Below are 24,625 nucleotides of genomic sequence, written 5' to 3'. Positions count from 1 at the left end.
GACTGACTGGCCATGGCCGCTCGCCAAGCGTCGGCATCAGGCCTGAGTCGGGAACGCTCTCCGCGGAGGAGTCCTCGAGGCTCAGGAGCTCAGGAGGCTGCAGGCACCGCACATACTTGTGCATAGCATGCATGCATGATGGGTGCTACAGTCCAGTTGTTACTTCATCACCTGCACAAGCTAATCCTCTACTGTGTGGTGTCTTAGGCATTGTAGCAAAGGTCCTGACAAGTGCACATCACAGGAAGCTGCCCATTCTTGGGCAGCCCTCTGCCCGTTTGCCGTATGACGCTCTTTCCTTGATCGCACCTGTAAAAGTGGAATTATATTTGTCGATGTTCGTTTGCAAAGTCTGCATCTTTGCAAATGAATGCAAGCATCGGAGTGAAGGCACAAATGTGACATTACAGCCTTGGATGTTGATGCTAGTTCGTTGCGACTTGGTATGTACTGAAGGAATCAAGATCATCAGATTTTCAGTATTAAAGTTTTGAATATCTGTCAAGGATGTTGTGATGGTCGCCCAGCAGCTTCATAGAGCCCTGCTGGGCTCCAGGGGGGGACTGCAGCATTTTACCACCAGCCCACTTGGAAACCGCGGGACTGCGTTCAAACAAGCAGCAATTGTAATACGCAGGAAAACTGCTCCATGCGCAGTGCACCAAGCGCGTCCAAATGGCGCAATATCTGCAGCAGAGGAAGAGGCAGCCAAGGTGATGGCCAGCGACAGGCTGGCTTCTCACGGGCTTGCAGGCAGCAGGACGAGGAGGAAATCCACCCAGCAAGATCGCAGCCAGACAGTGCTCGACGCTGACGAGGTCTCCAGCCAGGTTCAGCAAGTGACACCTGTTGCCTACTGGAACGCCTTCCTGGCGTCGCGATCCCATGACAGCAGCAGGGCAAAGCACAGCTACGAAAGCAGGCATCTGCAAGACTACATGAGCCAGTGCAGCAGCCCAGGAGAGGCTTCCAGGGCTGCAGAGCTGATCAATGCTTGCAAGTTGGCAGCTAGTGAAGGTCACGAGCATGAGGTGCTAGCTATCCTGCGTGAAGCGCAAGCAGACACTAAGAAAGGGCTTCGGGAGCTGACATCCACATCAGCTTGCCAAGGCCTCGTACAGGTGAGCTACATCATCTGCGCATCCTCTGCCTTGCACACAGATTCCCATGCATGACCATGAACATTGCAAATGTCGGCAAAGGTCTTGTCATTTATAAGACAAATCCTCAACACTCGTTTACCATGGCCTCTGGCCCAGATATTAATCGCACCGTTGCTCTCTCCCGTCGACAGAGACATACCACGACATGGACATCTGATCAAATCAAGACCACCAATCGGAAAGCATGCCTTGCAGGCGTTGCTGCTGAGGTACCATGCCTCACTGGCGCTGGTGTGCATGCAAGAGCTGCCGCCATTGGGTGGCTTGCTCTACGTGCCTGTTCTGGAGCACCTGGCGGATGTGAAGTCCCGGGGGGACCCCATGTTCATGGTATTGGGCGCCATGCTGGCCGATGATGACTCGCGCCTGCATGGCGCCTGGGACCTCAAGCCTTGGCGGCTCCTGCTCAGAAATTACAGCAGGTGATCAATAGAGTTCCTTTGTCAACATAGAACAAACGTGTCTGTGGACAACATCAACAGACCTTTGCGTTCTCGAGACACTCTGAGCGTGCTTACACTGGGGAATAGCGGGATATGGGTGACGGGTAGAGAAATTTTGCAGCTTTTAACTAGGCAATAAGTTGTGATTCCAGGTGGTGCTGTGCCACATTTGCCTTGGTTTGTGATGAGCATTGCTGCCTGCAGGATGCGCGCTCCAGCATTTGCTCTCCGCGCCTTTCAGGAAATGCGCAGCCGATGCATCTGGTCACCTCAGGACACCCACACCGTGAACATTCTGCTGAACGCGCTGAGTTCTGATCTTCCTGCAGCCTTCGCAATGTGCGGCTCTCACATTCACTTAGCTCAAGCCCATGTCTTCACGCTTTGACAACCGTGAACAATGCAAGAATTACCACAATCTCATGCAAGTCAATTGTCCGTGCATCACGACCTGAGCTCAAATGGATTGTTTTTTCTTGGCTCTTCACAAAACGGCGAAAACAGAAAGGCAAAATCAAGCCATTGTGTTCCTGATTTAGGTACAATGAGCTGATGGCGGGGGGGCTGGAGCCGACCAGGGTGACCTTCAACACACTGCTGAAGGCATGCATGCGCGGCCAGAACGCGGCTCGCGCCGACGAGGTCCTCGCCTGGATGCGTGAACGCGGCTGCCAGGTGTGCATGTGCAGGCATTCCCCTTGGGCCCATATGTAGTCCAGTCTATCCTTCAGATCATGCACATTACAAAAGAATTACGATTGGGCTCGGGCCCTACCCTGCACGAGCAGCACTGGCCAGCATCATAAGTCATCGGGAATTGGTGTTGACCGCAGCGCATGTGTTGCATGGATGCCCATGCCCAAGCCCAAGCTTTCAGGGACGAAGAGATTCACCTTTGATGAAATTGCACCTGAACTGTGCAGGGGAATGAGCACACATACAACACATACATCAAGGCGGCCTCGTACTCAGGGGATGTAGAACGTGCATTGAAAGTGCTGCCGCAGATGGCGGCCGACGGCTGCGCGCCCACACCCGCCGTGTGGGGTTCCCTCATTGTCGCCTGCGGCAAGGTGTGTTCCTGGATCGAGCAACTTCTCCACTGTAATGAAGAAGCATCATCTGTGCCTCGCTGTTACATATCTCAGAGCACATGGGTCTGGTTGTGGTGGTCAGCTGCTCTGATCGGGCCTTTTGTGCTATATGCATCGTCCAAGGTCCAAGGAACATGCTGGACACTTGACAATTAGGTTGCCTAATCAGGATACTGATGCCAGCTTGCAATGCTGACTGAGAGTAGTGGGTCTTCTGATTAATATCTGAGATCATTAACTTGATCTGTAACATTCGCAGTCGCCCAAAGTGGCGCCGCAGCCTTTTGGAATGGTGCGTCTGTATCTAGCGAATGCACCCGCATGCATGACAAGCATGAGAAGCTGATCGAATCGCGCCTTCGGCCTGAGCATGCACTGTGTGGCCTGGGGAGTGAGATGCAAAGGGATCCTTGGCAAGGCAACTTGGTTGGGTGTTGTGTTTGCGCTGCTGAGTCATCCATGCTGCCCCTTCCGGCCAAGAAGTTTTTGAGGGTGGGTGTTGGGAAAACATTGCAGGCGCGACAGGTGGAGAGCGCTCTGGGGCTGTGGCGCCAGATGGCAGCCTCTGGCACAACTCCCACTGTCGACAACTGCAATGCGCTGCTGACCGCATGCATCGACTGCGACCAGGGAGAGCGAGCGCTCGACATCTACCGCTCCATGAAGGACCTTGGTGTGCGCTCTGAGCGATCTCTCAATGCAGCCATCATCATCTCTGCAAGTGTTATATATACATATGTGTCAAATGAGGCGCGCTTGCACGCTCAAGAGGCCGAAATCCCAAGCTCGCTGTGCTCAACGAGACCGCAGCTGCATGCTACCTGCATGCATGCATCACCTCGCTGGCCAGTGGGGCATACCCCTGTCTGCATTACAGGCTTCTTTTGCTGTGGCAATGCTGTGTGTCTGTCGATACCAAGCAACATTCCCTGGGCGCTTCCACCCATTCCGCGCCGCTGTGCTCTCTCAATCACCACGAAAATCCTCCTTGCCTGCATGCAAGCAGCCTTGATGTAATCTGTGCGCTTCATGCAGAAAGAGGATTCTCGGCTGAAAAGGTGCTTCTGTCCTGCGGAAGGGGTGGAGCCAGATCTGGTGACCTACAATCTGGCGGTGCGCGCGTGCGGCGGGCAGTCGGGCAGCAAGCTGCGGTCAGCCCAGCTGGACCAGGCTTTTCAGTTGCTGGCAGACATGCGCGCCGCTGGCGTTGCACCCGACCAGCAGACCGTCACCAGCATGCTCGCGCTCTGCGCTCAGGCCGGAGCCGGCCGGCGCGCCCTGGCGCTCTACGAGGTGCGCCTGCTTGTTGACAGTGATGTGGTGGGCCTAGGAATTCCCTTTGGAATCCGATTAGAGTGTATGCCGAACAAGCAGAAAGAAGAGAAGGTTGATGACAGCAGGGTAAGAGCAAGTTTGGTGGCTTGCTTTGCTATGTCTGTACTCTTGGTGCACATCTTCGTGGAAAGATGGCACCCTGTGGTTACACCAGGGGTGTTGGGATTCCTCGAAACCTGCACAGGTGCACAGGGACAGCTTGACGTACCTCTGAGCGGCATGAACTTCATGCTATGAGATAGCGCGGGCAAGCTAATGTGCCTTTCGATTCATTATACAGACAGGCGGGATGTGGGCTTGCTGAAGGAATCCCAGTACTCTTTGCCTGTCGCAGGAGGTCAAGGATTCTGGCATCCGCATAGATGTGGCTCTGCAGAGCGCGCTCATCGCTGCACTGGGGTCTGAGGGCCTTGCCGAGGATGCGCTGGCCGTCTTCCGAAAAATGGTGCGCACTGGATCATCCAAACACACCTGCAGCACTTCAAATAGTGTTGCTTACATACGGTATCTGTGAGAGTGGTGCCGGCTGGCTAATAGCCACAACGCAAGACTGAGTTGTGAGGGTACCTGAACGATGTGGTGCATGCGATCAGGTGTGGGGCCCGCGGCGCATGAAGCCAAACGAGCACACGTACCGGCTGGTCACGCGCATCTGCCGTGAGGCCGGCCTGGTCAAGGAAGCACTGCACGCCTACCGTGGAATGCGCAGGTGCTCACCCACATGCCCTGCCCTGCTAACGGTGTCTGTTCGGACAATTCACCCATAATTGCTGTCGCCAAACACAACGGCGCTTACCTTACCGCAGTTTGGTACCCTGCTGTGCACCTTTAGCCCCCCACCTTGGAAATCATGACTATTAGAAAATTCCTCCCCAGCACGTTGTGTACGCGTCGGACAGAAAAATCTTATTCTTCCACCGGCTTACTATGCTTGTTTTGGAGCCCGACCAACTTTAATATACCATCTGAGAGGAAGTGTTCACGTCTGAGGGGTTGATGTGTGGGGTCCAGGATGGGGTTCCGACCAAGCAACGCGGAGTGGCGGGAAATGATATCGGCCGCCGTTGAGGCCGCCATGGCCGAGAAGGACGGCGGCGACCTGGTGCAGCAGGCACGCCCTCTTACTGCAGACCATCAATCTGTCTTGCTGCATCCCCTCCGACAAAGCCTATGGCTCTGGCCATAGGCTTGTCCGCTTGCATGGCTGCGCAACCGGTCAACCTTCTGTCCTCGTTTTTTGCATGCATTTCGTTGGCAATGCTTGGATCTCGTAAGGAGGGGCGTACAACTCTGCCGTCCGGTTACGGACAGCCTACTCGCATAGCATGTGCTCTGCCGCTGTGCATCATGTGATACAGCGCCGTATATGGAACATGACAATGACGTGCTGCCGACCCACCCTCCTTCCAAGTGCTGACTCACTGAGGCAGCTGCCATCTTGACAGGTGGCGTCGTGCCTGGGATTGGACGAGGCACAGAGCTGGGTGGATCTGCATGGGCTGACGAGCGTGGAGGCGCGCGCGGCTGTTCTGTGCGTGCTCTCGTCCGTCCAGCACCGCGCCGCAGCAGGCGCATCGCTCACCTCCAACCTCGTCTTCATCACTGGTGGGCTCTGGTCTCTCTGCGCGCCCAGCTTCCCCTGTCCATGCATGTTGCACAGCAGGGCTGTGAAGTGATGCCTTGAAAGAGACCACAACAGGAAGTGATGCAGGAGTCTACGATTGTCGCGGCAGGTGAGAATGCAGCGATGGCAAGCTGTGTACACGCATGCCTTTGTCTTCGAAGCTTGCCACGAGCAGAGCTTTCACGTGCTGCCTGGAAGCAAGCCTTGGGATTGGAAGATGAGGAGATTGAGTGACCATCACTGTCATTTTGCAGGCGTGGGGCGGCACAGCGATCCAGAGGTGGGCCCGGTGCTGCACGAAGCAATACACAAACTGCTGAACGACGAGCTCAAGCTGGCCACCAACGTTCCAAGGCCCAGGCGGCGGCAGCCTGCCCAGTCATCCCAGTACCGCCGCAGCGCTACCAGCAACGGCGCGGGCCAAGCAATGCACCCATCGGGGACACACAACAGTCAACTAAACCAGCAGAGTAGTGCAGAACGTGATGCGGGGGGAAGAGGGGAAGTGCTGAGCAAAGAGTATTGGGGTCTGAGTCGAGTGGAGGGTGCGAGCAGAAGGGAAGAGAGGTCGGGTAGTATGTCTAATGCAGAGTCAAGCCGCGGCAGGGGTGCCTTGATGGCGGATGCAGGCAGCTTGATTATCCGCAGAGATACGCTGGCCGAGTGGCTGGCCTCTAGGAAAGGATTATTAAAGAGCGATCTGTTGCGCTGATTTTGAAGAACTGTGTGAAGCTTGATGTTGTTCAAGAGAGGTGAGTTCGGAACAGCTGTGGTGTGTTCTTGGCAGAACTCGGACTGAAATTTTGTTTACAGTTTCTTTGTGAGATTTGCAGAATTCCATTTGGCAGCTCATGACAGTCATGACTTGACAGACATTTTTCAAACATGTGGTTGCTCCATGCACTCATGAGATCAGTGCATTGTACTGTATGTACAGTAGGCAGTTCTTGCTGTTCAATGCATCTTTCAACCCTAATTAATTGCTTCAGCACATTGTGCTGACCGCATGAACCTCGACTCTGTAAGCTTTCTTTTCGTCAAGACAATAGCAGTCTCTATGCATGGTCGGATTGAGCTCATGATCATGCGTCACCTAGGCCTACAGTTCTGTGTATATGTTCAACGCTGCATATGCATGCTTCAAGGTCATCAATTCATGTCTTAGTCATGACCACACTCAATACTCCCAGATACGTACCCTTCTGGGCGGATGATACTCGGGATATCTACACGCATCAACCTCAAGTGCATTTGTGATGCCATGTGGAGGTGATTTAAAGCATTCTCCTCATCTCAGCTTTCTCGGTCTGGCCTCTTTGTTCGTTGCAGTGCTAGCCTCACCCAAAGGCTGTCATGGTGGTCCATACAGGATGATGTCAGTTTCTGTGGCGTGGTCAGTTTACGTGGCGTGCACTGAATCGCTGGGGAGATCTGGGGCTGGCCTCCACAGGGGAGGTCACAGTGTTCATGTCCAGCTTGCGGGCCGCATTCCTGGCCTGCCCAACTCCCGCCCTTGCTGGGCTGAACAGTCGCCCGCCCTGCAACCCCAAATATCTTTGTCCTGTTGTGTCTCAAGCAGCTTTGCGTGGAGTCCTCATTCCGGGGCATTTGCATGTACTGTATGTGCCCAAATGTAAAATTGTCCAAATCAACATTTGACCGACATGCAATTGAATTACCACCCAAGAGAACCCGAAGACTCCAAAAGTCCACGATGCCTCTGCCTACTCAATGCTGACCACGATTAATGTTCAGGCACGATGACAAGACAAATGTGGAATTGAATGTGTGTTTACCGGGGAGCGCGGGGTGGAGCCGCCAAAGACGTTTGCCAGGTCGGCGACCGAGCCGGTGGGCGGGCTGCCCGGCGGGCCAATGTCGGCTGCCCGGAACGGGCTGGCCGCCGCACCTGCAGCCATGCGCGCGCAGAAGTCCAGCGTCCGCCGCGTCTCCGCTGCGTCGCTCGCCAGCGGGCTGCATTTAAGAGAACAATCACGTTTTTAGCGCTAGAAACAGTGGGCAATATTGAACGCTGGGGTGTTGGGCAACAAGCCAGCTGGCTTCAGTCTTGCTAAGGCCAGCGCGCCTTGTCTGCGACCCAATGCGCAGCTCAAGTGTGTCTCCTGGCAGGGCTTGAGATGCCCTGACCAGGGTCCACATACTCATCGAACTGCGTTGTATTGCCGGCAAGGCCTTATTCCGTAAAAAAAACGCTATTTTGGAGAGAGGAGCTGCAGCACAGTGGGGAACACACCTGCAGGTGGCGATGAGGACAGCGCGCGAGCGCTCGTGGCCCATGGAGTCGGCCAGCAGGCGCGTCAGGCAGCTGTCCCCGTACGGCACCGACGCAGCATTCACCCGCAGCGCCTGATATAGAGCACACACCCCACCATCACGTCAAAGATCATGATCATGACGAGATCTGCCATGTCCCAAAACAGCAATGCCTTGTGGGTCCAGGGTGAGTTTTGTGTGCGTGCTTTGAATGTGGTCTGTGAGATACAGTATTGGAGGTGCAGTGGTCTTTGCAGGTTGTGGCAGGGTACAGCTGTTGGATTTGCACGTGCATGCTAGACTCGGCTTGAGTGGCGTTCGCACCTGGAGGCAGCTGCCAAGGGCGCGCAGGGATCTGTCGCCCTCCTTTTCTGCCAGCTCTGACGCCGCGAGGTTCACCATGTGCAGCTTGCCCAGAGCCGTGGCGCCTGCGCAGGGCATTTGGCGTCAGAACTAGCCACTTTGCAAGTCCAGATATTTCCTCCTTTCACTATGACATCCTCAGTGCAAACAGTTGCTTCTCCCTGGTTGGAGCCCGTGCAGGCGTTCAACCGCAGCTTGAAGAAGCAGTGCAAAGAGACGGTGAGCTGTAAAATGCCACTTGCCTCAGGCTGAGGCAGAGCAGCAGACCTCCTTCCTAGCTCACGCTGCTCACATGGTAAAATTCAACGCTGCGACATGCATTGGTTAGTATCACTCAATCAATGATTTTTTGAGGCTGCTCACCAGTGGTGCGGTCCTTGCAGGCCACGTAGACCGAGAGGACGAGGTGGCTCGTGTTCGCATGCTGCTGCGCGGACGCAGAGCACATGACGGCCTCCACTTGCGCCGTTGATGCAATCTGTTTGATGCTCAGCCCCGGCACACACACCCCATCCTCCACCTGCGCATCCCAACCAGGCATCTATATAACTACTGCCTTCCAGAGAAGCTCAGGGTCCTTCTGCCCTCCCTGTGAAGCGCCCCCGCCAGGATATGTCCTCTCCATTGAACTTCTTTTTGGCAGAATCATGTGAGGTCAAGCCGGGCAGTGTGAAGGCACACTTGCAGGCCTTCAAAGCTGACAGAAAATGAGCATCATTTGGACGCATGCAGGCACTTTTGAGAAGCCTCCGTGCATGCCCATGTCAGTGTTCTGAGGACCCAGGTGTGGAATCTGCAGGCGGCCACGCACCGTTTTGACGTCGAGGCGGCGGTAGGGATCGTTGGAGAGCAGGTCCTGGATGGACTCGCCGTGGATCTCAACGATGCTCATCGCTATGCGCGTGTCCCGAGCCCCGCTGCTGTCCTGTGCCATCCTGCGTTACAAGCATGCTTCTGCTTTAGTTTACCTCATTTCAGCCAACTGTAATTTGGTGCACTTCATGTGCATGCAAGGCATGTGAGCAAACCGTCTGTGTAGGAGTACCGTAATCAACAATGCAACATTATATCATCGATTGCCCCCCCAACCCAAAGAGTCAGTCATGCTGAGCATGCGTTGGCACCCTGAAAAGATCAATCTAAGTTTCCACTAAGACTGTTTGAGTCAGGGAAGAAGTCCAGAGGGTCTGATCTTGTGTTAAAAAGTGGAGACCATTTTGAAGAAGAGCATGCTGTGCATGTCCAGGGACTGCACGTGACCACAATGAACACCTAAAGAGGAACACCTAAAGAGGATTTCAGAGGCATTTGTGTGAAGGACGGTGGAAGTGCGCACTGGAAGAGGTGTGACATGGCGCGGAAGTTAATGCCGGGGTGCTGCGGCGTGCCGGCCAGAGTGTGAGCCTTGCCGCTGCCGGACTGCCCGAACGCCAGCACGCACCCGTTGTTTCCCTCCACCACCGCCGCCACCAGGCCCGACACCTCCTTGTAGACCGCATCCTGCCCCTGCACGCGCATCAAACCCCCCCATTGAATCACTGCCGGGGGTTATGACTGAAATCCGTCATTGCAGTATGTCTAAGGTTACTCCCTGTCCCCCCCATACCTATTGTTCCATTTGTGATCCTGTGGCCTTTTGCAAGGATCCTCGGACGCTTCACTGTGTTTGCCAGTACGAGATATATTGTCAAGTGCAAGGCTTGCGAGGCAGCCCCGCGCATTGAGAATAGCATGGCGTGAAAGTCATGACGGTAGCACAGCAAATTAGAGCTTGAATGCAATGAGTGCAGGTTTTTATAGGTGGCCTCCGCGTCAGTCATCCGGCTACCAAGAGCCAGGGGGTTACTCATCGGACACATGCCGGTCTGCGAGCGTACCTCCTCGGGGGAGAAGACGCGGTCGAAGCCGTAGCGCTGGGCCCCGCCCTGTCCGCCAGCCAGAAGCAGCGAGTCGCGGTCGGCCACCTTCAGGGGCGTTCCCTGCCGCGCCGCCTGCTCCGCACGACTCATTGGCCGGACGCGCGCAAACACCCGGCACCTGCCGGGGCCGCACACCTATTTTAGTATTTGCACTTCACCAAAGCACTTATTTGCAGCGCTGTCACTGCCTTTCCGGCGGCCTGTTCCACTTTCATGAGGGCAATTATTACCCTCTCTGCCAGTCCAGTCTCAAGCTGACATGGGAGGACTTTCAGCTCTGTTACAAGCCGGGGTTTCTGCAAGATGTCTTTGAATAAGCATCCTTTATCAATAAATACCATTAGTCTTGGGACCAGTGGACTAGGTGCGAGGGAACATTAAAATACCTGGCGCGGGCCTTGTGCGCCGCGGCGGACTTGACGCTGCTGGGCAGCACGCGCGGCGACAGCTGCAGTGGCTGCCGCTCGGCCGGTGCGGGCGACTGCGGCGCGCCCGCCAGCTGCCGGCGCAGATCGGCCGCCTCCGCGCGCGCCTCGCGCAGCGCCGCCGCAAACTCCTCTACCTTCACCTTCTGCGTGTCCACTCCCCCGGCCGCGCTCTGTGATCAACATGAATTATCTGGTATTTACATTCAAAACTTCTCCTCTGTTTGAGCAGGACATTCTGATGCGCAAGCTCCAGGTCTACTGGCACAGCTGCACGCAGAGAGCAAGTTTCCAATGCAGCATGCACCTCACACTTTCCAGCTCCTCACGCAAGCTCAAAACACCCTATGCCTGCCCAAGCTCTAAAAAACAAGAGTCAAGCCCGCACTGATGAGCCACAACTCACAAGCCTACTGCAAAAGTGCTGGAGCCAAAGCCGTTGGGATGAACAACCATTGCTGTGGTCCAAGCCAAAATCTCGGTCTTGAACGCACCTGCATGCCCTCCAGGCGGGTCTGCAGGGCGCTGATGCGAGCCTCGGCCGCGCGCTTCTGCTCCTGCAGCCGCCGCAGCTCGGCGTCCGACTGCTTGTGCAGCTGCTCGGCAGCCGCCTCGGCCGCCGCCAGCTTCCCCTCGGCTTCCGCCAGCTTCCTCTCGGCCGCGCGCCGGGCCAACTCCTCGGCCTCGGCCGCCGCTCCCAGCTTCGCGAAGGCTTCCTTGTTGCCGGCGCGCTCTGCGTCCACCTCCCCCTGCAGCTGCTCTAGCGCGGCCTGCACGCCCTCCTGCGCCTTCTTCATCGTCTCCCGCTCCATCTGCATGACGTGCAAATGCTCTATTCAACGCAGGACATGCCGACGTCTTCACTGCTACACCATATTCCGTGCCGGTCAGCTCCTTGGTCCTTAGGAAACAATTGCTTATGCAGGGAGTATTGAAGAGTACGATATAAGGTACTAAGTACCAGGCACTAAGTAGTAAGGCACTTAGTACCCCTTGGATTTCGAGCCTGCGGGTGGGTGAAGTATGTAGCATATGGCATTTTATAAGATGGAGACAGCCGAAACTAAAATGTGCACTTCGGCATGATCATGCGAGATCAGCATGGTATCAGGGAACACCGCCGAGACACAGCAAGGCTGGAAATTCTCTGGCGGAGAATCTAGTGAGATGTTATAGTGCCGGGAGCACACCTTGAGCTGGGAGATCTGGCTCTGCAGCGCAGTGACGGCCTGTTTCTTCTGGTCAAGAAGAGCTGCCGCCTCTGCCTCCAGCGCTGCTGCAGCCTCCGCCGCCTGTTGCTTGTTGGCGACTGCATAGTTGCGCTCAGCGGACAGCTCGGTCACCTACACATACGGTGCCCGACCGCCAATCACATGGTTGTCCTTGCGACGGGTCAATGCAAGGCGCAAACCGAACCTTACTTCTTCTTCCAATCCCTTCTGTTGAGGACAGTACTACGTTTGAGTGTCAAAAGCATCCAAATTTTCATTTAGAACGTTGTCTACTCAATAGCACCACACCAGCCCTTGCCACCTTCCTTTGCATGCAGAAAAGATTCACATTCTATTTCCTCTTTTGGTCTGCTCTCCTCCTAACAGAGAAGGCAATGTGGAGCATCGCACAAGTTACACTTCAGGGCAGCATTGTAAGGGTCCCTTAAATGCACAGAAGAATTTGCGCAAACACAGCAGCCGCACCTGTTCGCGCAGCCTCTCGGCCTCGGCGACGGCGCTGTCGCGGGCGGCCGTCAGCTCGCCGATGCGCGCCTGCAGGTGCTGCGTGGCTTCCGCGGCCGTGCGGCCGTGCGCCGCGCGCGCCTCGGCCAATTCGGCCCCAGCTGCAGCTGCGCGCGCTTCCTGCTCGGCCAGCGCCGACAGAGCGTCCGCCTTCTCTCCCTTCAGCTTCTCGATCCTTGCCTCGGCCACTGCCAGCTCCTCTTCCGCCTGGGCCTGCAGCCATTGAGGGGCGTTCCCATTAGGCAAAAATCCCAGAAGGATACTTCTTGGCACTTTCTAAGCCTCTGATGGTCGCGTAAACTCGTCCTTGATGCACTCTAAGTGGTGACCATCACCACTTACCGTGTCTTGGCTTACAGGATCCCTACACTGATCTAATTCCGGCATTGAGGGTCTCCAAACCAATGCAGTCTTGCTGTTGTAGAAAGTGTTAGTCATTGAGGGAACCGTGTGGGGAGGAGCTGGCGCTCACCCGGTTCTTGCTGAGGCTGGCGCGTTGGCGCACGACCTCCGCCTGCAGCCGCTCCTTCTCTGCCGCTAGCTCACCCACCTGCGCCTCCAGCTCGTACACTGCCTGCACCCCGCCGATTATCATTCACACAGGTTCTATAGAGAAGGGGTCAAGACATAGAGGTTGAGGCCAACATTGGATCGGTCACTGGATTGGTCAGTGTATCCCCGCACAGAGTAAATTTTTTGCAGCTTGCGGGTGCGAAATATAATATCTAGTTCAATCACATTAGTGTCGTACTCATGCTAAACCTGTAGAAACAGCAATTTCTTGACAAAAAGGTGGTTTTCTAGGGTTCCATCTCTGAAAATACCAGCACACAGAAAGTAAAAGAGCGTTGACCGAGACTCGCCTGCAGCCCGGCGTCTCGGCACGCCGTCAGCTCGGCCAGCGCGCCACGCCGCGCGCTTTCTCTCTCGGCTTCGAGCTCCGCGATTTTGGCCGCCTGCTCGGCAGCAGCGCGGTCCGCAGCCGCCGCCCAACGGCCGAGCTCCTCGGCGCGCAGTTTCGCTGCGGCCTCGGCCGCCCGCAGGCTCTCCTTTGCAGCCACCACTTCGCTCTCCACCTCCATGCTTGACGGCTCCTGCGACGGCGGTTCTGTGGCCTCGGCAGCCTTCGGCGCTGCGACTGCAGACTGCTGGTTTTGCAGCAGCTCGAGCGCTTGGTCCTTCCTTGCCAGGTCCTGGGTGAGTTGCAAGACTTGCGCCTCCAGTGCGGCTGCTGCGGCAGCCCTGTCCGCCTGCGCACACACCAGGGCCCTGCCCAATCAGCATGCATAGCACCTTCCCGGCAGAATACCACCGCCCTGTATCTCTCAGAAAGGCAGTAGGTGCCTAATTCAGTCCTGCCGGCACAGACATTGCAGAGCGCAATGCCCGCTAGTGCTACATAAGGCCCTGACACCTGGAAGGTTTCAGATTGCCGCTGTGTTCCTCTGGGAAAGATCCTGTACACCACCTCTGCTAGCCAGCCTCTGATGCGTGCAATTACAAGCGCGAGCGGTGAGGAGCGTACCTCTGCCTGCGAAATCCGTGACTGCAGGTCGGCGCATGCCGCCTCGGCCTCTGTCACGGCCGCACGAAGGGCGCTGCATTCGGAGTCCAGAGCATCCAGCTTGAGCTGCGCCTCGTGCAGCGCGTTCTCCTTCTCTGCCAGCACCGCCTGCAGCCTCGCTGCCTCCTCCTGCATGCAGTCCTGAGGCGCTCAAACTCTGCGCTTGCTTGGCAAATCCTCGACCGAGTTGACTTTCTTGTTCACTGTGTCTCCATGAACCTGTCTGAATTGCATGCAACAGGTCATTACAGGAGGCAGAGGTTACAAGCAACTGTTGGTGCACCTGTGCACAGAGCAGCTCGGCCTGCAGGGCGGCCACGCTCGAGTCAGCAACGGCGGTGGAGTGTTCGGCGGCGGCGGCGGCATTGCATGCTTCAGCTCCGGCCTTGATCTCTTGTGACAGGCTGCCCAGCTCCTGGCCAACCTGCACATAGCAGCCAGTACTTGACATGTATCCTTCATCTCCTCCTGTCCAGGGAACTCTGAACTGAGTCCCCTGTTCCTTTCTGAGTCCTGCCCATGCAACTTCCTGCTGCATGCTTTTCAAGGCCTTTAAGGGTTGGGTAGAACATATCCTTACAAAGCACCTGGCCGCCCCGCCGGAGACTGACATTCCTTTATTGATATAGTCATTCAAGAACTAGTTGCCCCCGCTCAAGCAAACTTTACAGGCTTGTGGTGAATGTGTTCAATTTGCGCCCTCCAACTAGGGGCACTTGTAGAACTTGTTGTTAATTACCCCTACTCAAACAATAGCACATGTGCGCGCACCTGTCCGAGAGCGGCGTGCGTGGCCTTGAGCTTGGCCTCTGCGGCGGCCAACTGCGCCTCGGCCTGCTGGCGGCTGACGCGAATTGTCTCCAGCTCTGCAGCGTGCCGGTTGCGCTTAGCCTCGCTCTCTGCCAGCACCGCCTGTTGTGCACAGCCATGATGTATCTCTCACGTTCTCATCTTTGCCCTGTCGATGCTGACATTTCCTTATGCTTGCGGAGCCAAAGGGCTTGCCATGCCAAGTGACTGTTTGAACCTTGCTACCAGAGCCCGAAAATCTGCATCGAGGCATCAAGGAACCTCCTGCCAATCTCAAAATGCTTTGCTAATACATCACAATAAGGATCTTCACAATACACAGTAGCCGGATGGGGTAGAGGAGAAATTACCTGTCTGTAAATGCAAGCACTGCTATCCAGAACAAGAGCCCAGACAAACACTTGCATATTGTGGACCATATTCTATTCTACAGCATGTCCAACGTTCTTCTAAAACGGGTTGAGATTGAGGAAGGCAGGAGGAGTGGGTGCAGGAATTGGGCCGCGCCTGGGATGCGGACTTCTCGGCCTGCGCCTGCTGCAGGGCCTTCTGTGCGGAGCTGCGCGCAGCTTCCGCATGGCCTAGCATCGCCTGCACGCCCTTCAGCATCTGCCGCGCTAGATCGCGCTCCGCCACCGCGTCGGCCACGCGCTTGGCCGCGGCCGCGCGCTCCCGGGCCGCATCGGACGCCGCGTCCCGCTGCCCCTGCACCTCGGCCCGCGCCGCCTGCAGCACAATGCACGAGTGTTGCTATTCAATGAAGTTTGACTGACTCTTAGGTGCTGCACCGGTAGGCAATCAATGCAGGCCTGAAAGTCTTAGCTTGGAATATCTTGACTACTGACTACTTGAGTAGAGGTGCATCTGAACATACACGTCATCTCAGTCGTCTTCTGCAACCAGCACCACCCGTGAACCAATATTCTTCTGCACAGAGACCTTGCATCTGGTCTGCAGAAAGTGCCAAGTTCCCACAGGGACCTCTTTTTTTGTCTTTCAGTCTGCCGCGCATCGCCGTAAGACCCCTGGCCAGCGAAGGGAGAATCAATATGCATGTACCTCAGGTGCATGCTTGCATGGGTTGTTTGGAGTGATCAAAGCCGTGAGAAATAAGTGGAGGAAAGGATATTTTAGGTGCGTGCCTGCAGCTCCTCGGTGAGCTTGCCAACTTGGGCCTCCAGCGTGCTGACGGGGTCGGCCTCGCCGTCCGGGCCGGCCCGGCGCGGCGTCGGCCGCAGCCGCAGCTCCGCCAACGACTCCTCCAGCTGCGAGATCCGCCGCGCCTGATCCGTCGCCTGCCCCATACATCAATACACAATCCTTACAGTGTCCGAAAATTACTCAAGTCAACCTTCTAGGCGTTGCAGCATGGCAGATACTGCATGCAGAAGTTTCGCCTCAAAATCATGCTGCGCCGGTTTGAGCTTGCACGACCTATGAAGCTTGTGGCACAATATTGTCAACCTGGCTTGCCTTGCTCACTGCGCAATTCAGTACTGAGGAGTGCAAGCAAAGTCGAAGACTGCATTGTTTGAACAGGTGGGGATGTAGAGGACAAGGGATTTCACCTGGGTTTCGGCGACCAGCTTGGCGTCGGTGAGCTTGCGGTTCTCCCAGCGCAGCGCCTCCAGCTCCACAAAATTGGCTGCCGCGCTCGGGACCTGCGCAACAGACGGCAACGCATCACACATCTGTGCAAAAGTGCGCCGTAACACACTGTCGCATGCATAAGGGGCCCATTCTCGCCTCAGGCACTGCCTCAGCCCCAAGTAGCTTTGATGAGTATGCAAGAGTGCCAAAACCTCCTGCCTCATGGTGACTCTGTTCATGACATGCTTAGCAAATGAGTTCTGGAGACAGCAGCCTCATGAACAATCCATGCCTCTGGTGGCGGTCTTTTGCGACAGTACATTGGTGAATTGTCTCCACTTCACCTGCTTTTAAGCTTGCGGTCCATAATTGAAAATGGGTTTTTTTTAATGTGAGTTCTGTCGAGAAACAGTAGGATCTAAGACAGAAGAGGTGCTGTCTTAGACTAGAAAGATGTATGTTGTGGTTCTGGGGCGTACCTCGCGGTCGGCGCTGAGCTGGGCGGCGCGCTCGGTCCAGCTGGCGCGCATGCCGCGCTCCACCTCCCTTAGCGCATTTGCACGCGCGGTGGTGTCGCTCCACGTCGACCGCGCTGCGCCGGCGCGTGGCCGGGCCGGCCGGCCGGCGAGCATGCTGCCGCACTGGCGCGCCAGTATCTTGGCCTTGCGGCGCGTGAGGCCCTCCATGTTGCCAATCGCGCACGCCATCGACGCGCCCACCTTGGCCTCGATGCCCTGCGGGCGCACATACCAGGAAAATCTGAATTACGGTTGTTTAGTCAAGCGAGTTCATGTAGAGTCACATGAGACTGCAGTCTTGATGATCTATGCAGGACAAGGAGCTGTCGCAAGATTGGCATCTCCAGAGGTGACCCTTAGATGATGGACCCAGCCCGTGATGCTCCCTGAAATTGTGGCATTTTCAGCTGGCTGCGTCATCATATGCCAAGACATGAGCATTGCACTTGGCTGCCAGGCAAGCACATTCATTTTGGTAAGCCGCTCGGCAGGTGCGGAAAGACGGTGTTCAGTCTTGTCATCTGTTGTTTCCCAATTTGCACTATTTTGTTGCTTCTGCGCCGCTTGGGACAGGATTTATCAATACCGCCGCTGAAAGGGCTGAGTCCCTCACCCCCGGCTTCAGCGTTGCGCAGGCCATTGTTTGACGGAAAATTGTCAATTATCATTCTCAGACTGGGGATCACGCGGCACGCCGGAGAGAGGATGAGTGACTCACCCGCAGCTCCAGCGTGGCGCGGGTCTGCACAGAGAAGAGCTCCTCCCAGGTGAGCGGCGCCGAGCACTCCTCGGGTACTGCCTCGATTCCGTCGCTGGGCCGTCCAAAAGCGCCGCGCTGGTGTGACATGGACTCCTCGAGCGGCCCCGGGGACCGCGCCGCGCCGTTCAGGCGGCCGATCGCGCGGCGCACGCGGCTAGCCGGCGAGCGCTGCGGCGACCCCAGCGTACCCCTGACATCGCATGTGAGGGCCCTTTCAGTCGCTGTGATGACCACTTTCAGGAACACCTGTTCTAGTCCTCCATACAGGAGGTAGCTTCACATGTCTCAAGGTATTGGACACTGTTGTGGCACCCCCAACCAAGGATCAGGATCATGCTTAGCTGCATGTCAGAGATGCCCCCAAGCAACGTAAGAGGGGGCCACCAAACACATGGTAGTTGGCGGTGAGAAAAGTAGGCAACTAGGCACTGAAGCATCATCAAAGCACCTGTCTGGATTCCAGTTGACGCCAAAATATTCAGCGAGCTGGCCCTTTTCCTGCAGCTCCATCTCGTCCGGCAGGACAATCGGCTGCGGCAGCGGCAAGCTGGTACCCTCAGGCAGCCCATCGCCGGCACAATCCCCCGATGGGGACAGGGGCTGGAACACCCGAGGCAAAGGGGCGGTGAGGGCGGGGTCAATGCCTGACCCCGGCATAGCCTGGAGGATGCTCATCGAGGAGCGCAGCAGATGGTGCGCTTCAGGCGCGTCTGTGCCCTTTTGTCTGTCCCCCAGGGGCTCGAAGGATGCAACCTCCGAGTGCTCAAAGGCCTTGGCGTAGCAAGGGGAGGCTGGGCAGAGAGCCTCGTGGTCTATGAAAGAAGCTTGTATGTGTCTTTTTATGTCCGGAGATGGGTGGTTTTGCAGGTCTGCACTGGCCATACCAGGCCTGAGGGGCCAGTGTCAGGTATGCATGGTATGCCCCTGTTGTCCTACCTGTTCAGACCACAAGACCTGTTAGAATATACCTCAACATGACAAAGAGTACCACGTATCCACTGTTCTGTCGTCCAAATCTCATGAGAAATTTTGTTGGGCAAGTCACAAGAATACATAACAAGATGTGTACTGCACTGCAGCTGCATTCACAAAGATGAGGGATGCCCACATAGTGCTCCAATGAGTGCGTTTTATGTTCTATACCTTTGGTTCTGAGGAATGTACTTTGAGCTGCTATGGGTGCAATTTTGCTGCTGACAAAGCCAGATGAGGGGTGCTTCCGTGAAGTGGGCCGTGAACTTCGCCCTAGGCAATCTCGAATGGCACCCAGGTGTCTCATTAACTAGTTTCAGGCAGCATATTGTTCATGGGGTCGTCACAAGATAATCTATCGCCGCTGACAAAGGTAAATTCCCGCTAAACGACTGGATTTGCATTCCCCCGACACTTACGGACATTTCCGGAAGCATGGAACCCGTAAGGTCGGCAACTGCGTAACCGTAATTCTAGGTAGTGCCAGATGGACGCACCAAAATGGGCAGACGCTTCCGATGAACGAGACAATTAGGTGGCGTGCTTCTCTTATCTTGCTGCATCTGTTATAGGGTGTAAATCGACTGACGGTGCTTTCGTTGCGGTGAATAGCCTTCTCATCGGCAGCGTGGATTGGTGGTCCGAACTTCATTTCCGCGGCAGCTGTTTTTCTCGATCGTGATGTCCGTTCATTTCATCTTGTTGTAAGTATATAGCGGCTTCGAAGGCATCCAAGGCAACGAAAATCAGGCATCCTTCTTTCGTTCACACATTTTTGTACCGCAAAGGGAGGAGCACTTTCAGAACAAAAAATGGTTCTGTTCAGCATGGAGAACCTATGTGAAGGTGTGATACGCGCAAATTCCGTTATTATCTTGTCATTGTCATGCACCAATACTTTGTTCTATCAATGATGCTGTCAGTGATAGACTTTCTACTATGCAAGGCCAGTAACTGGCTCTGTAGAAACGGAAGCTTGGCACATGAACGGTGTACTACTTGTGTCAAACTTGCAAATCAATCCTTTTTTCAAGTACGGCAGATCTCTGTTTGATGTATATGAATCCTGTGGCAAAGCGTCAGCACCAACTTGTACTGCTTGTCCTCACAATATTGAAGGATAGCTGTATCGCCTATGTGAACAAGAGGTAGGACCTCAGCCTGTGTCATTGCAATCGCAGGAACCTGACAACGTCCCTCCTGATGTGGAAGATATGTGGAATACAGCTGCGGAGCAGCTGATTGTAGCCATCGAATCTCTAGGCATCTTGGCAAGCGCTTGCGGTCGCTACAGCGCGTTGAGCGCTTGGTAGGACCTCCTGACGGACTCCAGGCTGCAGAAATGTCTCGGCCTGGCTCAGCAGATGCTCGAAGGGTCCACCATGGCTCCCCATCAACAAGTAGTGTCACTGAGGACGTGGGAACCACCAGTCCTCTCAGCCCGAAACGCTCGTCCTCCCAGCGCCTACTCAGGCAACCATCTGGCAGCCCAGTCAAAGAGGTGTGAGCTCTCCTGCTGTCCTCCCTTTGTGGGCTTGCTCAACTTGTCACCTGCTGCACGGCTAAGGATGTCATGCAGCGGAGGCAATCCTGCATGTGCTGAGAACATTGTCGTGGCCGACTGTGAACTTTGGCTGGTGCAGGGTGCTGTGTGGGGGCGGACATGGGGCAAAGTGGCAGCGATTGTTGCGTTAGCGCACCTCCTAGTGGTGCTGTATGTACTGCTAGGGTCAAGGAGGGGAGCGGCATCCCTGACGGGGCTGCTCAGTGGGCAACCAGTGAAGGCACGGGCGCTCGGAAATGGCGCTAGATTAGATACAAATACCAGCATGTGGCATCCAAAGGTGGGTTGCTAACTCCTCAGCTGCCAATTGAAGCATTCCTTTTCTGTGCTCGTGTACATCCTTACTCCGCACATTGCAGACCGGCAATTTCCCCCGGATGCTGCGACCCCAACCTGCTGTGGCATCTGCTCCCACCCTTCAGGGAGCACTCCTTCAGCTGCCTGGATGTGCAGCACAGCACCATGTCATAGTCGCAAATCTTACTCATTACTATTATGTCATGCTCCAAAGAAACCATTGAAGGGGCACATGCATTGTACTTTGCAGGGCGCGGAGTGGGGCGAGGGGGATCCGGAGACGGATGCAGAGGCGGAGTCACAGCGGCTGTGGAGAGAGGGGAACGTGCTGCAGCTGACATCTCACAGGAAGCAGGGCGCGCGGCAGCTGTGGGGAAAGGGCCTCGCCCTCAAGCGGCCGCCCGGCGACAGCGCCTCCTGGTGGCACCAGGCCAGGGCATTTGTGGGGCAGACGCTTGGCGTGGATGGCGGGGCGAAGTGAGCAGCCCTCCTTATGATGATGTGCTGTGTCATAACCTGTCGGCAACACCCTGTGCATGTCTGACACCAGGATGGCAAAGTTCTGTGGAGTGGAGATGCCAGCACACGTCTGCGCAGTGATCTGTCATCGTCGTGTTGAGTGCTATTTCTCAACCTAACTCTTCTGCTGGTGCAGGGTGAGCAGGACTACCTCCCATCCGGAGGTGCTGGTGGACAAGTGTGCAGAGGCGCTGCATATCCCAAAGGTCAGCCACATCCAATGTCATTTTGTCACTGAGTCATTCAACCACATCTCCCACACACACACACCCTGCCAACTCTTGTGGAACTGTCGAAGAATTCAAACAGCTTCATGTACAAGCGGTAATGCTGGTGAGCAGTCCCACACATAAGCAGCAGGCCCCATTAACATCCCATAATCAAGAGTCTTGTGGACCATACGTCAGAATCCACTTGCTGTCACTTGAGAATTTAATTTCTCAAAATTATTGCACTGCGCAGGTGGCGATGATGTTCCTGACGCGGGGGGACCTGCACCAGGAGCCGGCGTGGGATCTGTGGTTCAGGCATGCGGAGGGCCTGGTGCCTATATCAGCGCTCAAGGTGCACGGCTGCGGCACCTCTTTTGTTAGTCACCTACGCGGCGTTTGCGGGCACGCCGCGGGAGACGGGCCCATCCAGCGCCAGCACCTCTTCAGCGTCTACGTTCATGTCGGCGCCAACGAGGCCGCCTTCAAAGGTCGCACTCTGCCACCCTTGTCTCACATGTGCTTTTTGGCGGTTGACTGATAGACTTGCGGTATTTGGTGTCTTGCTTCCTTTTGGTGCACACCCAAAAGTGAGCACCTTGATGGAACTGTTGCATGCTTTTCTTCTTGATGCCGTCAGTTTAGGCGGCCCCTCACCTGCTATGAGATGGCACCGAAACTGCACGCTTTGCCCGGAGATGTAGTCATCCAATCAGCTGACGTGCATCATGTGCAACAGGCTTTGCCAACACGAGCGTGTTTTATGGGCGGGACATAGTGGACCGCGTGCACGTGGAGTGGGGCACCTTCTCGCTGGTTGCGGCGCTAAAAAACCTGCTGCATGCGGCGCTGGAGGACCCGCTGAACCAGAAGTTCATGCTGCTGTCTGAGAGCGGCATCCCGCTGTACCCCGCGGAGACCCTCTGGGTGGAGCTCATGGTGGAGGAGAAGAGCCGCGTCAACGCCTGCGAGCTCGGGGTGCGCCCCCTTGGAATTACTCATTGCCACCCTTGGATGTCTTGCAAGACTCTGCCACCTGCCATTTGGCTGCGCATTCTCCCCTATTGGCCAATTGATGGTCTATAAACTGCTGGGGCACTGGATGCTTTCCTTTGCCCGGACAGCCAGCGTTAGATTTGTGTGGCGAGACAATGTCTAGTCAAGTGGGTAGTATCGGCTGCTGCTTTTAATCGTCAAGTCTTCAGTGCTTGCACCAAGGGCGAATCACTACAATTAGGAAATGGCGGATGTCTCAATCACTTGCTTTTTGCGCGGTAGATTCTGAAGAGACGCATGCATGCGCATGCAGACGCTGAACAACATGTACCACCGGTGGGCGCCGGAGATGGAGAGCGACGCGCTGAAGGTGTCGCACTGGCGCAAGAGCAGCCAGTGGGCCGTGCTGCGCCGCGACCACGCGCAGATCATCGCCGATGACACGGCGGTGGCCGACGCCTTTACCAAGCACTGCTACATGGAGTGGCGCGACAACGTCTGGCGCGACTGCTACTCCGACGAACACTACCTCGGCACGCTGCTCGCCTCCCGGGTGCGCAACTTTCCCCTCCATTGCATGGCAAGCAGAGGCAAGCTGTTTCGTCGGCTGCGTGACCCGAGGTTGGCCAATTGATCCTAGAAAAGGAGGCTGCCACCTGTGGTGTGTACGCAATATCACTGGCTGGGGCCACAAAGAGCTACCACCTGCTGCAGAACCCAGGTTGTGTTCTGGCCAGAGCTGAACTTTGTGAAATTGCGCGGCACTTGGACCACAGCAGGCCTATGAGAATAGACAGACCGGGTCTCTGCTGACCTGATGTGCTCCTTTGTTGCGCAAGCTCACATGATTCAACGGAGGCAAGAATGAGGCCTGCCAGGACCTGTGGAAAATGTTCCATCGCAGATGCATTGGACTTTGATGCCAGATTTGGGCGCAATGTTGGCCATCACCCATGACTGGTACAGGATGGATGTCACGAAGGCATACTCCAGTTGTATATTTGATGTCTGCATGCAGCATGTCAATGATGTGTCCTTTTCTGTACAGATGTGGGTCGTCATTGAGATGAGATGTGGGGGTGCGTTTAGGGGCTGGACAATGAGACGGACTGCCTGGGCCACATCACCTACACACACTGGTCCTACGGCGAGGCCCACCCCAAGGCATTCACCCCAGACGACATCAACGCCGATGCGTGCGCCGCTCCCTCCCCCTTGCCTTGCACCCACCTGATTCCATGCACAGCCCTCGCTCAAAGAGACAATCCCCTCTGCCACCAATTGTCTCTGCCTGGATCTTTCTCCCGTTTTGGCAAGCTTCCTGTCTCACCTTCTCCGAGTCCGCTGCCTCCCAGGGTCGCACGTGCCTGCCTGCTTTCAGCTTCTTTCTGAAGACTTAGAATGAGAACAGCAGGGTGGGAAAGTTGACTCTGCACGGCTTCTGAATCTGGCGTTTTCGCGAATTCACAGACCCGTCAGTTGAATCTGTTGGCGGGTGCGTTTGGCGCAGGCTGCGGGAGATGCGGCAGCCGGCCACGGGGTGCAATGCGCCGCCGGCGATCGTGACGGCCGCGGCGCAATTTGTGGCGATCGAGGACGTGCGCTCCAAGACCTGCGGCATCAAGCCTATCGACTACTCCTACTCCCTCGGCTACCACGTGAGCCCACCCTTCCCCCTGCCATACAGCTGTTTTTTTACACCAATGCCCAGATCTGATGCTTTCCCTGCAATCTTGGACGGAATGCGTCTGTCAAGAGGCCACAATGAAGGGCTGCGCAAATTGTCTCTCAGCCTGGTCTCGCCACATTTCAGCAAGACTCAATTGTAGCAGTACTGCTCCATATGCAAACAGCTCCTGCAAAGAGAAATGTTCAAGGGAGTTTGTCTTGTTGTCCTGCCCCCATGCAAGTCTGGGGAAGAGCTGTGGCAGCAACACAACTGGTGTGTGTGTGCAGTGTCCCATGATGGCGCGCAAGTTCCCCAAGGACACCGCGCAGACCATCAGCGCGCTGCTGGCGGAGTGCAGCAACCAGCTCAACATCGTCACCAGCCCCAAATGCGCGCACCTCAGGCACATGCTGCACTCCCTCTGAGCGCCTGTGCGGCACCGGGAGTGAATTCTAAACGAAAGGGTGTTGATTGCGTCCCTGATTGGGGTCCGGGGCGCCTTTTCATTGGGAGACGCTTTTCAGGCTGATGGGGCGTTCAATGTGGTGTTCAGCTGGCTAGCTGCCCGGAGCTGCTTTGTTGGAATGTATGTCCGCTGTCTGTGCAGAAGAGGCATGTCGTGAATGTCACGTGGCACGTCCAAAAGGGTGTTTGACTCAAAGCGGATGCTGGTGATGTGCTTTTTCTTTTGGAGCATCCTACGGCGTCAATGAATGCAATATTCAGGTGTGTGAGAGTGTCCCTTCTTAAATTCAATGGGGCCTGAGCCAAATGGCTCTCG

At 55.8% G+C, this 24,625-nt stretch overlaps 3 protein-coding genes across 3 annotated transcripts; 2 read left to right on the top strand and 1 right to left on the bottom strand.

The window, feature by feature from the left end:
- Positions 1 to 515: 515 nt before the first annotated feature.
- Positions 516 to 6,337, top strand: COCSUDRAFT_38919 (hypothetical protein; the record flags this gene model as incomplete). The annotated part of the gene is made up of 14 exons (XM_005651670.1): positions 516 to 830; positions 1,359 to 1,585; positions 1,811 to 1,945; positions 2,146 to 2,281; positions 2,530 to 2,679; positions 2,960 to 2,992; positions 3,217 to 3,373; positions 3,779 to 3,993; positions 4,370 to 4,480; positions 4,629 to 4,744; positions 5,047 to 5,137; positions 5,481 to 5,640; positions 5,914 to 6,046; positions 6,289 to 6,337. The coding sequence occupies 14 exons, from the start codon at positions 516 to 518 to the stop codon at positions 6,335 to 6,337; spliced, it is 2,028 nt and encodes a 675-aa protein (XP_005651727.1).
- Positions 6,338 to 7,053: 716 nt separating this feature from the next.
- Positions 7,054 to 18,955, bottom strand: COCSUDRAFT_45765 (hypothetical protein; the record flags this gene model as incomplete). The annotated part of the gene is made up of 25 exons (XM_005651669.1): positions 18,762 to 18,955; positions 18,067 to 18,554; positions 17,577 to 17,808; positions 16,820 to 17,074; positions 16,319 to 16,411; positions 15,893 to 16,045; positions 15,271 to 15,476; positions 15,101 to 15,104; positions 14,712 to 14,852; positions 14,224 to 14,364; positions 13,902 to 14,069; positions 13,201 to 13,626; positions 12,849 to 12,950; positions 12,338 to 12,589; positions 11,831 to 11,983; positions 11,135 to 11,452; positions 10,602 to 10,813; positions 10,174 to 10,333; positions 9,633 to 9,802; positions 9,108 to 9,231; positions 8,660 to 8,816; positions 8,258 to 8,361; positions 7,914 to 8,026; positions 7,456 to 7,633; positions 7,054 to 7,197 (listed from the first exon to the last, which is right to left on the bottom strand). The coding sequence occupies exons 2-25, from the start codon at positions 18,498 to 18,500 to the stop codon at positions 7,054 to 7,056; spliced, it is 4,440 nt and encodes a 1,479-aa protein (XP_005651726.1). The 5' UTR covers positions 18,501 to 18,554; positions 18,762 to 18,955.
- A 209-nt stretch (positions 18,956 to 19,164) lies between these two features.
- On the top strand, positions 19,165 to 24,269 carry COCSUDRAFT_45764 (hypothetical protein; the record flags this gene model as incomplete). The annotated part of the gene is made up of 11 exons (XM_005651668.1): positions 19,165 to 19,436; positions 19,772 to 20,091; positions 20,234 to 20,434; positions 20,702 to 20,928; positions 21,107 to 21,176; positions 21,433 to 21,670; positions 21,919 to 22,157; positions 22,489 to 22,728; positions 23,265 to 23,371; positions 23,686 to 23,833; positions 24,132 to 24,269. The coding sequence occupies exons 2-11, from the start codon at positions 19,933 to 19,935 to the stop codon at positions 24,267 to 24,269; spliced, it is 1,767 nt and encodes a 588-aa protein (XP_005651725.1). The 5' UTR covers positions 19,165 to 19,436; positions 19,772 to 19,932.
- Positions 24,270 to 24,625: the final 356 nt, after the last annotated feature.

This window comes from Coccomyxa subellipsoidea (assembly GCF_000258705.1).
Source record: "Coccomyxa subellipsoidea C-169, whole genome shotgun sequence".
In the NCBI taxonomy this organism is placed as follows: Eukaryota; Viridiplantae; Chlorophyta; class Trebouxiophyceae; family Coccomyxaceae; genus Coccomyxa; species Coccomyxa subellipsoidea.
This window is presented reverse-complemented; position numbering and strand designations above follow the sequence as displayed.